This window comes from Argiope bruennichi, chromosome 1 (assembly GCF_947563725.1).
Source record: "Argiope bruennichi chromosome 1, qqArgBrue1.1, whole genome shotgun sequence".
In the NCBI taxonomy this organism is placed as follows: domain Eukaryota; kingdom Metazoa; phylum Arthropoda; class Arachnida; order Araneae; family Araneidae; genus Argiope; species Argiope bruennichi.
In genome coordinates this window covers 52,440,416-52,452,883 of record NC_079151.1, presented here as the reverse complement: position 1 = coordinate 52,452,883, position 12,468 = coordinate 52,440,416, and the positions used below count along the sequence as shown (strand labels likewise).

Here is a 12,468-nt window from a genome sequence, read left to right as displayed (position 1 = left end):
TAGATTCCAAAGAATCTTAAAGTAATAGATCTATATTCATCACCTTCAATAGAACTGAGTTTTCTGTTTCCTTTCCCATTTTTTGTAGTCAAAACTGACCGGTGTATCACTTTCCCATGTTCCTAATAATATAACCGGTGTTAAAAGGCAAAACAATTCTGACAGCACATTGTGTTGACTAACAAATTTATCTGTATAGCGTATTTATTGAGGAAATAATACAGTTTCAATGGCCAGATGCAGTTTTTTTTAAAGTCATTTAAAAAGAAACAAAGATAAATCTCCACATCTTCCTATGTTCCTCTCTTTTAGGACATGTGACTTTCTCTTTTGCCGGAACATCGATTTCAATCTTTGACCTCTACTTATACTCCTATAATTAGCAGGGTAGCCATACATTTCGAGAAACTTTGGTGCATCCTTCATCCGGTTATACAACCTATAAATATTGTGACTTACACAACTTTGGAAGTGTTGTATACATACAATACAACACAATGCTAGTAATTACATTGTGGAACTGTAACCATTTCAAGCTAATACTTAATTAGCTCTAATAAATTTTCTTTTATTAAATTTTCAATCCTTAGATAAAGGGGTAATTGGTCTCTAATTGAATAACACCCGCTTATATGTTGATGCGTCAGGATAATTTTATATCTTTGACTTAATGTTCAAGGATTTCTTATTAAAAAAAATTAAAATTTCCTTTGTCTTTTCTTTGTTATAGTTTAATGCTCACTACATGTGATTTTCTGTTCCAGGTTCAGCGACCACCCCTCAAGAGCTTTACTTCACCGTCGAACCTTCCGACACCACAGCTGTCCGCGATGGCCCTGTCCTCCTCAATTGCTCGGCGAAAGGTCCTTCGATACCTGTCTATGAATGGAGGAGGGACGAGACCAGAGTACAACTGGTTGGAGATGTGCGAAGGCAAGTTTTTACTTAATTTTTATAATTCAACGTTTCTAAATTATTGCTACATAAGGTTATCAACCCGCTTGTTGCAAAGTTCCTGAATAAAATAGTGCAAAATTTGTAATAATTTTCATATATTATTATGTTCTGAAAACATAAGTTGATTTTTCCCATCAAAAGCATGTGAAAAGGATATTTCTCATATAGCACAAAATTTTCTGTATCCTTTTTCTGATAGTGTTTGTGTGCTAATTTCGTTGATCGTGGTTTTCGATACAATGTAGAGCAAATTAATCGCATGATGGAGAGTTAGCCCAATTTGGCGTAGTGGTGAAACATAAATAAAAGAAAAAAAGGTTGAAGGATTCTATTAACTTGTGCTCTTAATTAGCATTATCCAAATTTTTATAGATCGATGTGTGCGGTAACAATAAATTGCTTGTTTTTTGTTTTTTGGTGATTGCTGCTTATTCATCTGTCTTAACATTAAACTAAATACAAATGTAAAACAGTTTTCCATGGATGTACTCCGTGAATACAACCTACCTCTCTATGTATCGGAGCTATGTCAAACTTTTACCACAAGTGCTCCAAGTTTTCTTATCCACTGGAAGATGACACTCTTACTTTTTTTATAATATGCTACATCAATTTGTATTATAACGATCTCTATACAAGATTTGTAACAACTACTAAATGTATTAAGGAATTATTTTGGATGTGTTCCTCGATATTTTGGAATTTTTCAGATGTTATCGTCCATTTTCAATAACAAAAATAAAGCTTCCAACACGTTTTCCAGTATTCCACAATGAAACGCCATTTCGTGGGGAATTTAAATTACCCGTTAACGTAATTTTAAATTTACAATCATCAAACGTAGAGATTTGGAGATATATCTCTAAATATACAACGCCAATATAGTAAGAAAACAATATATTTACAATACGTAAAAAAGTCAAATTTATTAATTCTTCAGATATAAAAAGTAAGTTAAAGTCAATGGTGTAAAAGCATTTAAAAATACTGATTCAAATTTTTTTTAAAAAAATGCCGTGGTTTCGTAAAAGGACTTTCATGGACTGTTAAATTTCTGATTTTGAAGTTCTGAAGCTTTCATAAATAATTATGTAAAATTATTCCTTGTAACGGGTCTAACTTATTGAACCGAGGTCGAAAGAACTACTGAAATTTAAATTTCTTATAATAGTAGTGACTTATAATGTAAGTTGAATGCATTTCTCTCTTTTTAACTTTTACAAATTTGTATTCTAAAATTTATGTTACTTTAACTGTTTTCTAGTTTGTTCTTTTCGAATTTCGAATTTTGATGCAAATTAAAACTTCCTTCAGTTTAATAAGCTTCTTTGCAGTGTCCAAGCAGGAATAGTTTCTTAATGAAAATCTGAAACTATTGAAAAATGACTGAGTTATTAATTTTCTATATTAACTGAAAACATCTCTCTTTAGGTCACATTATATTTTTAATCAAGGGCAGTAAAATAGCTGCTCCTAGAAGTTGTAAACTGAGAAATAGGGAACTTAAACTGAAAAATTTATTTAGTTATTTTCTTGAAGACAAAAATTCCTAAAAGCATTCTACATAAATGTAAAATCATTATTCAAATAATGTATTTACGTAAAATATTTCCTTTTTAAATCCTAAATTTATCTTATTAACTCTTCTTTATAAATTTTATATTTCGAAAAGAAAAACAGGAGTTATATATAAATAATAACATTTTTGAGATTAATTATTGGCATAAAAAAGTTATTGTTTTAAATCAAATTAATAATCTGTTTTCAAAATCGAGTCAGTTAGAATTCTATTGAAATTACTGATACACAAAAGTTTAGTTCTTTTTATAAATTTTTGAAGCAAGTTTAAATTAGTATATTATAACATTAAGATTACGGAAGTTTTAAAACTTATATTTCGTATTATTTCTTCAAATAATTTTTTTAAAATTGAAAGCAGAACATTTTTCTGAAGATACTAGCGAGCTTTATTTCAAACAAATCAAACTGAGAAAATGTGACACTTGAAATTGATTAAATCCAGCGAAGACAACAAAAAGCAGTGAAAATTGTGCTGTGACAAAGTAGGAAATCGCCTACGCGTAAATAATTAAATAAAAGATTTCAACTGACTTTGAAGTAAGTGAAATTGCTTGATTTCCTGCTTCATTGTTTAATTACTTCCAAAAATCTTTTTTAAATTTTGGGAACGAAACATTTATTTTAAGATCATTATTTACCGAGGAATCGAAGTTTAGAAAAAATTACGTATTTTGAAATACTTTAGTAATTAATGATTACCATCATGTAGGAAATGTTTTCGCTTTTTTTTCAGTATTGCTGCTGTGCACTATGTGTCTTTATTTCTTTTAATTAACTTTGGATATAATTTCAAATTAATATTATTTATTGGAATCTTAATTAAAATCTGAAATGCAAAAGCATATGTAGTTTTGTTTACAGAAAGTATTTTAAAATTTTTATCTTATCAGAATCCCTGTTCGCATAGATTCTTCATTCTCAAAATATGGTTAAAAGAAGAAAGAAAATGGTTAATGCTACATTATCTATGCTAATAAAACTTGTATTTATTATTAAAAAGGAAGTAATAAATATGCTTTACTGGATGTGATAGTAAATGCGAGATTATTTTTGTTAATGAAATGTTTAAAATAATGGAAATGTTTGTCTCTTGAGATAAAAGTAAAGAAATAACTATAATTTAAACATGAAACATGAATTTGAAATCGTTGTGTGCGAAATAAATGAATTGGTTTAATATAGAGTAATTGCAAAATAATCACCGGACTTCAAAATATATATATACATCTATAATAAGTGAAAAAGGATAAAAAAGTCAAACAATGAAAATAACTTATTTCTATTCTTTCACTTTTTCATGTAAGCTATCAAATGGAGCGCAAACTTATTCTATACGAGCCGCTTTTGGCGATCAGCCAGTTCTCCAGTATTAATGCCAGTTAAAAAGTTCGATTTGTATTTGATATAATTTGGTCTCATAATAGGTTTATCAGTAAAATATTTTTATCTTCAAATTTTGATAGTCATATAGTTCACTTATTATGTAGGCCTTAAGCCCTTCTGATCATTGTACTACGCATCTCTTTCTAATTTTCTATCAGCGCCCGTAAAATTCAATTTTAAATTAAAATGGAAATGATGAAACTGCAGTTAATATAAAGACTTTTTACTGAATCCAAGGGTGTATTGAAGCAGGGTCGTTCGGCATTGAAGTCTTATGTGCACTACAGAATAATTTTTATAATTTTTAATATCTCAAAAAATTATTTAACAAAAATTTCACGGCTTCATCGTAAAATTCAGTTTCTAGTTTTATTTTCTAAAGAATTTGAATGATGTCAATAATATTTTATTTTAGTCGATTTATAAATATCCTTCAAAAAATTATGAAGTTTAAATTTTAGAGAGCCCTTTGGTCCTAATTAATCTTATTCTGCAAAATACTCATGACACTCCAACTTTTAAATAAATAAATAAATTTTTCTATCTTCTGTGATCAAATCTGACCGATTTATTAAGTTTTGAATATTACAATATTAGAGCAATCAACATTTTCATAATCTATGCCAATCACTCTTGAGAAATCCCGGGAGATGATTGGCTTCTTTGAGACGGTCTGAAATAGCCCGTTTTTATAGAATAGTGATATTGAAATTTTCGTAAATCGGTCAGCTTTAATGTTTAATTTAGTTGATTGGAGTGCAATTTCTTTTTATTTAAGGTATTAGTGTCTCAAGAATATTTTGTTAAATATTATTCGCAGGCAGATGATATATGTAAAAATTTTAAATTTTTAATTCATCAGCATTTATTGACTTAATTTACGTAGAATATAATTATTTATTTCACTTAGACCATTTGTTAGCAGATGTATGTCTATTACTAAAGGTCTACAAATTAGCTCTTGGACTCCGATTGGAGTAGATATCTTACAGCTATTAAACCATATTTGCCTTAAATAAAACTGTTTCATTGAATTAGTAATATTGGCATTGGAAAAGATCACAAAAAACGTTTCCTTGCATTTAGTTTTCAAAAAACATCATAATTCATATTTATTTCATTTCATACACACACGTGCAGAAAATTATACTTTCAAAGTTTTAATTCTCAGTAACAGTTAACTTATATTTGAATTTGATTTTCTATCAATGTGATGGCAACACATTGATAAAAACTTTTTTTTCCATGGACGCTAAACGTGCTCGTGAAGATTAAATTTATTTTTATTTTATAGGAAATAAATTTTTTAAAAATATGGTTAAAATATTTATTTAAAAATTTATTAAAAATAGAAATTTAATTTGAAGGTAAAAACATTGATATCATTAAAAATTTAATTTTTTAAACTTCTATTTGATGTAAAATTTATTTTTGTACGATAATATTTTCGGAAGTTATCGTCGAAAAAACGCCAAAATTTTACTTCATTTTTAATTAATTAAAAATTCAAAAAAATCGCTCCGAGGTGCACATTTCTGGCCCCCAAAGTATACACTTGCCAAATTTGGTACCTGTAGGTCAAATAGTCTGGCCTGTAGAGCGCCAACACACAAACACACACACACACACACACACACACATACATTGAACTTTATTATAAGTATAGATATAGTCCCTCAATGCTGGATCGGCCAAAGTCTCAAGACCGTATGATTTACGATTTACATACTTAAGATTGTTTAAAAACATAGTATATACGCTATTTCGTTAAATGAGTTGTCGAATTTACTATCAAAAATATTTGGCAACTGTTACTTCACCACTTCTGGAGAGATCTGAATCACCATACAGATGTGTGTCGTGCAATGAAAGGAAGACAAATAGAACATTTGTAACTACTCTAAAAAAATCGGAAGGTTCCCTTTTTTATGAGATTTTTATTTCCATAACTGTAATTCTTATTGAAATGTAATTTAAACCCAGCAATTATTCTGTAATTTACTTTATATAAATCTTCTTTATAGAAACTCCTTGAGAAAAATTTTACCATTATTCCTTGTCGCAAGATCTGTCCGCATCAAACAGTTATTTTATTCACTCACTCAAAAAGAAATTTTCCATCTACATTTACAAGTGCCTAGTTGAATTACATCTTATTGTCAATCTAAAACCTACAGAGTTAACATTTTTTGGTAGCCGGAAAACAATCAAAAGAATGTGTGACTTCCATTAACCATCTGTTCAGACGTACTCTGTATCACGAGAACGTTTTTTTTTTTTTTCAGATCCATCATGAACAATGGCTCGTTGTTCATCAGCCAGGTGCATCACACTCGGAATGAAAGACCCGACGAAGGAATGTACCAGTGTGCGGCCACTTTCAAGGATGTTGGTACTATCGTCAGTAAGCCCGCCAAACTCCAGATTGCTAGTAGGTGTCATTCACTTTTCATTAATGAAAATGTTTATTTACAGAGTAAGTGATCTTTTAATGAACTCTTTAGAGTATGAACAATTTGGATAACAAACACTTTCACGGAAGACATTTAAATTTGGTTAAAGAACGCTTGTTTAGAGAATGCATTCCAGTAAACATACTCAAGAAAAATCAACGCTGTGAATAAATTCCGTAGAATTAAACGCATTAACTGTTGTATCGTTGTAAGTCTTTGCAGAAAATGATGGTCTGTAATAACAGAAAACTCGTCATGGTATAGCTGAAAATAGAAAATGAATCTAAATTCATTGTGTTAATTTTATACATCAGTATAGAGTTTCTGAAATGAGATTCTGGTAATTTATACAGGACCTTCAATGCTCATTGTAATTGGTTTCTGTCCTTTGAATTTTTTTAAAGAATTCACGATTGCCCTTGCAAATGAATCCACTAAAAATCCTTTAGGCTGGCCACCAGATATTTCTCAACTGAAAATCCTTCAGGAATGCAACCAGATATTTTACCATTGAAGCTCATTCGAAAAGACATAACAGAATGCCATTCTGAACTCCCTCTGCTTATTATGTTGTTATCTAACCAGTTGGATGAGCACAAGAGGAAAGAAACAGAAGAAATGGAAAAACTGAAAAAAAGATAAAAATTGATGATAAATATAATGGTATCAGTTACGATGGAAGAATTTAAACGGATTTTTATGAATGACATTTTGATATTAGTTAATGAATGGTATGGAAGAGGTCTTGGTATTTGTAAACATTATTTATTATAGCATTGATCTTGCCGCGAGAAAGTATATTCTATGCAACTCTTCTATACCATTTTTCTCGATATTTGTTTCTGACTGTCTCATGTGCCATGACAGAGTTAGCAAGCCATTGGTGGCTTAGTGAATTGGCAATCCTATCTCCCCACAGCTACAGAGAGTTGGCCAAATGGAATCTGTGTAGGTATGTCGGAAATGGTCGTATCCAGTGAAGAACAGGACTTACTTTCTGTTCCAGTTGGTCTTTCAGAAAGAGAGGCAAACGTTTTCCTATTAAAAATCCTTAAGGAAGGCATCAAGATGTTTATTTTCAGTGGAAGTCCTCCAGAAAGACAACCAGACATTTTCCCCACTGAAAGTCCTTCAGAAAGATAGTCACATGTTTTCCCACTGAAAATCCTGAAAAAAAAGTCACTAAATATTTTTCCACTGAAAATCCTTCAAAACGGCTATCTGTTCCAGCTTACAGGAGCTAACTCAAACTTCTGCTTAGATGCTCGAAGATCATTTTAACAAACAGAGGATAACGTTATTTTCCTTTACCATTAACCCTTTCTTAAATACAAGTAAAACAAAGTAGAATTGGAACTATCATTTTTTTTCCATAAAACTTTTTCCACTGTATTAAGATCTTGTAATTTTAATATATTAGCACAGTTGGAGCGCGGCATTCAAATTCTTTTTTCTCCTATTATTAGCATTCCATTTTATTACATTAATTTTTTCTGTTTCTAGATCTTCCGAGATTTGACGAGCAACCTCATGATTTGACCGTGTATCCCGGGCAAACTGCATACTTTCCCTGTTCCATTCAAGGTCATCCGCCAGCTGATATCATTTGGTACAAAGACGATCGTCTTTTAAGATTGGACAAAGATCGTATGACCCTTCTACCTAGCGGAGCGCTAGAAATCCAACATGTCAAATCCTCAGATAGTGGCACTTATAAATGCAATGCTTCCAACATTGAAAGGCACAGAATCAGTGCCATTGGAACACTTACTGTTAGTTTAGATTATGGTGAGTCATTTGAATGTGGATTCTTTGAAATTCAATTTGCTTTATAGGGAGTTATCCTTCATTTATTTTTTATTATTATCATTATTATCATGGCTCTTCAACTTATGTTTAAATTATACTGAATATGCTTAGAAAAATTAAAAATAATAATAAAATCATTAGTTCAACAAATGCTTCTCTAATGGAAAGTCATTGAAAATGCATATTAATTTTGGATAAAAATCTGCATTTTTCTGAAGCAAAAACTTTTTATTATTGAGAGAACTTTGTTATTTGTTATATTGTCATATTATATTTGTTATATAGAAATAATATATTATTATTATTTGTTATATATATATGTTTGTTATATGTTATATTGTTATATGTTCATGAAATCTAATAAGTTCTAAACGTCTAAGATAAACATTCAAATTCTAATCCAAATTCAAATCAAAAAACGTTTCAAAATCTAAAATATTACACTTCATATTCTGCAATTTTTGAAACTCTTTCTATAATAGGTGCTTAAGATATAATCTATATATTTAAAATAATTGGCAAAGCCAAAAAGTAGTTCTTAACCTCAATCACTTGTTCGATTTTTCCATTTTTGTTTCGTGTGAAAACTGTTGGCTCCTTTGATATGACATAGGTAGACATATATTCCCCACCAACATCCGGTTTCGAGAAAGATCACAAAATTGTAATAAAATTTTGAAATATCCCGCAGCCTGAACAATTGAGCCGATTTCGCTGCTTTTACTTCAATATTTTGAAAGTGAATATTTTGAAATTCTTTAGACGGTTTCCGTAAGCATTCGTCATATGAAATTGAGATTTTAGATTCCTATTCTTAACAATTTTATAATGCAATCATAATTCAGCATTTCAAAAACAAAAAATTCAGTATTGTTACCAAACACCATTAGGTATGCGCCATTTATCTTTAACACGGATTCGCAATTACGTCAATATCTGTTTGTGTAAATTATTTTATGACCTTACTGAAGCAATCATATTTCAAGATTATCATATACAATCATAATCAAGGCAATCATATTTTGCTTATAATATTTCAAATATAACATGCACTGATTGCAAATTGCTTTGATTATTTTTTCATACACAAAGCATACAAAGTCTTGTAATAGTCAAAACACACGAACTTAATATTTTGACTATTCTCCACAATTCAAACTTCTCTGAGTCAGAAAAATAGGATAATATATGTTTATCTGTGAATATGACAATTCAAAAAAGTTTTGAGCTATCAAATTTTTAAATCCTTTCGTAGAAAAATCTTGCTGACTATTCTAGTACAAATGAATGCTATAACTACAAAATTTAAAGAATTAGACTTTTTTTTAACCGCTGAATCTAAATTTTACTCATTTGAGTAAAATTTAGATTCAGCGGTTAAAAAAAAGTTTTTGCATCTGAAGTATATATAATTTCATAAGAAATACGTCTAGAGGGTTGACTGTCTGGTAATTCGTATTTTAGCGTGCAATTAAACGCGAAAATCTGGATAAATGAAATGTAGTCATAATCTTGTTATTAAATGTGTATTTATATACAAATGAAATTTCAATAGATCTAAAAAAAGGGAGTCCAAATGGCATATTCGGTTTTCTTTCTTCCTACAAACCCCAAAACGTCCATGCTCGAAATCTTGAATATAAAAATCCGAACACTTGGGGCGTTAACGGCCTTGCTCAAGATCGTAAATTTTAATCGTGGGGTGCGGAGAAAGTTTCGGGGTGATCACTTCTATTGGTTTCTTATTAATGACAGAATTTGAAAATAACCAGTAACTAATAACTCATAAAAGTGGGAGTGGTCTCTTCAAAACTTTCTCGCGTTCTCCCTAAGAAACTTGTACCAGATAACGCATTACTTGGCACTGACATACAATAGCTACGAAATATTAACTTTTCGAAGGAATTTAGCAGTTTTAATAAATATATTGTATTAAACTTGGCGAGTTATTTGGCGTTAATAGTATTCAAAAATTGAATTTTGTTTCAGATACTTCTTCGCAACCAATTGAAACAAAAATTCGACACAAAATTGCACTTGTAATCAAAAAATTCCGTACCAAATTTGATATGTTTAAGTGATCGGATTTTTGAATGATCGTGTTTACATGTTTCTGAAAGTGCAGACCGACAGACAGTCACTCGTAGTTGGATTTGGCTCAAAATTTGACAAGTGTCTATATTATAGACGTTAAATTTGTGTACCGAATTTTGTTTATTTAACTCTCTTAGTTTTGTAATTATCGTGTAAACGTATATTCGGACTTCGAACATACAGGCTCCTGTGAACCAGATTTTACTCAAAATTTGGTGTAAAGACTGCATACCAAATTTGAACCATCTAGCTTAATTTCAACCATCTAGCTTTTTGGATTATCTTTGTCATGAACGGACATTTTCCGAAAATGTGTTTTTCGAACGCAGGGAGTTCTAAAATATGCAGATTCGTCAAGATTTCGAGTTTTAATATATTATAATACAAGATATTTTTATGATTACTGTAGTTTGTCTATAAAATGTATCCGAGAAAGTAAAAGTGTAAGATTGATAGTTGGATTACCTGCAGAAGATCTTTACAATTTAGCTTATTATTTAAATTTATAAAATAACTCGTTGAGCTTTTTCGCACGTTAATATATTTACTGCAAAGAAGAATCTGTGGGTTCTATTCTGTGCCATAAATCACTTTCTGGAAGCTTAAGCCGTTCTAGTTTTATTAAAAGTCATCATTTTATTCAAAGCTTCGATTGATAGCCAAATCTCAGCGGTAATTTAGAACCCTTCTGGCAGTAAGTAGCCAAAGAAGTTTTATGGGCCCATTAGTTTAACGAGAATAGATTCAGTTCAATATCTTTTTAATGGTAGCCTGCCTTTACAACCTGCCAAGTGTTAGATCAGATTACGGCTTGGGAGCCGATTAAAAAATCTCTACCTCTTCTTTTAATACTTCAAACATCTTACGTGCTACCACTCCCTTTCTTGATACTACAAGAAGCAATTTATTGCGCTGGAAAACGCGCTACTTGCAGAATATTTATGGCCGCTTAAAATGATTCCAAAAGCATAAAAAGGAAAATCAAAATCCCGGATTGATCAAAAGCGGAGCGATAATGTTTATGCTGTCAGAATTTGTTTTGGAAAAAGTGGCATTTATTCCGTGCCTTCAAGCTGCGCCCTGGCTATGAATTTTCAACGCATGCAAGGAATAGCTCATTGTTTGGAATATATTGGCATTACAGTTTCGAAAAGAGGTCATAGAATCGATGCAGAAGTTACCAACTGTTGAAGCTTGATTTATAATGTGATTATTTAAACTATAAAGTAGTTGAAAACGAACATTTTTGTTAAATATATTGACGCATGTATAAAATAATATGAACCTTTCTTCATAAATACTCCAGTTTAATAGTTATTTTTTATTCAGATATCGATCACCAAATATGTAAATATGTAGGTTCGTATATTGAAAATAAATACTCAGATTGCTGAATATTTATTGCTGAATTTCTGTTTTTAAATCGAGTTTTCAATCCTAGTTCGCCATTGCATATTTTGTTATGAAGTTCTAAGGAAGTTCTTCTTTTGTTATGAAGTTTTATGTTTCCATTTTTTGTCGAAACTTAGAAGCATTTTACATTTTTAATAGTGGAGTGTATTTTCAATGAGAGAAAGCCTGGTGATTTTAAGCAAAAGAACGATAATGCTGGTGAGTTGAAATAGAGTGTGATTATAATAATTGCGAGGTGTGATAATGAAAGCTTGATTTTTACTTTCTCATATACGAAGTATAGAGAAAATATAGTTTTGACGAATCTCCACGTTTTAGACCTTCTTAAGTTCGAAAATGTTAGTCTGTCTGTGACAAAGATAACTCAAATACGCTTTGAGCCAGAATTATGAAATTTGGAGAACGGAATTTCTATAAATATTATTTCTCGTAACATTTTTTTATCTTAAAAATTGATTCTGTTTCATTGCGATGATTCTGCAACCATTGATCCTATAAATTTCTGTTAATAAATATTATTTCTATGAATTTCTGTTAATAAATATTATTTCTATGAATTTCTATTAATAAATATTATTTCTATGAATTTCTGTTAATAAATATTATTTCTATGAATTTCTATTAATAAATATTATTTCTATGAATTTCTGTTAATAAATATTATTTCTATGAATTTCTATTAATAAATATTATTTCTATGAATTTCTATTAATAAATATTATTTCTATTAATAAATATTATTTCTATGAATTTCTGTTAATAAATATTATTTCTATTA

General features: G+C 29.9%; 1 protein-coding gene across 4 annotated transcripts in view; it reads left to right on the top strand.

Annotated features, from left to right (window-relative positions):
* LOC129964241 (neogenin-like) overlaps positions 1-12,468 on the top strand; it is a 307,312-nt gene that overhangs the window by 253,628 nt on the left and 41,216 nt on the right. For all 4 annotated transcript variants that reach the window (XM_056078986.1, XM_056079001.1, XM_056078977.1 and 1 more), the window contains exons 2-4: positions 765-933; positions 6,207-6,352; positions 7,878-8,162. In XM_056078986.1, the coding sequence (XP_055934961.1) occupies positions 765-933; positions 6,207-6,352; positions 7,878-8,162 (600 nt within the window). The remainder of the gene's footprint in view (positions 1-764; positions 934-6,206; positions 6,353-7,877; positions 8,163-12,468) is intronic.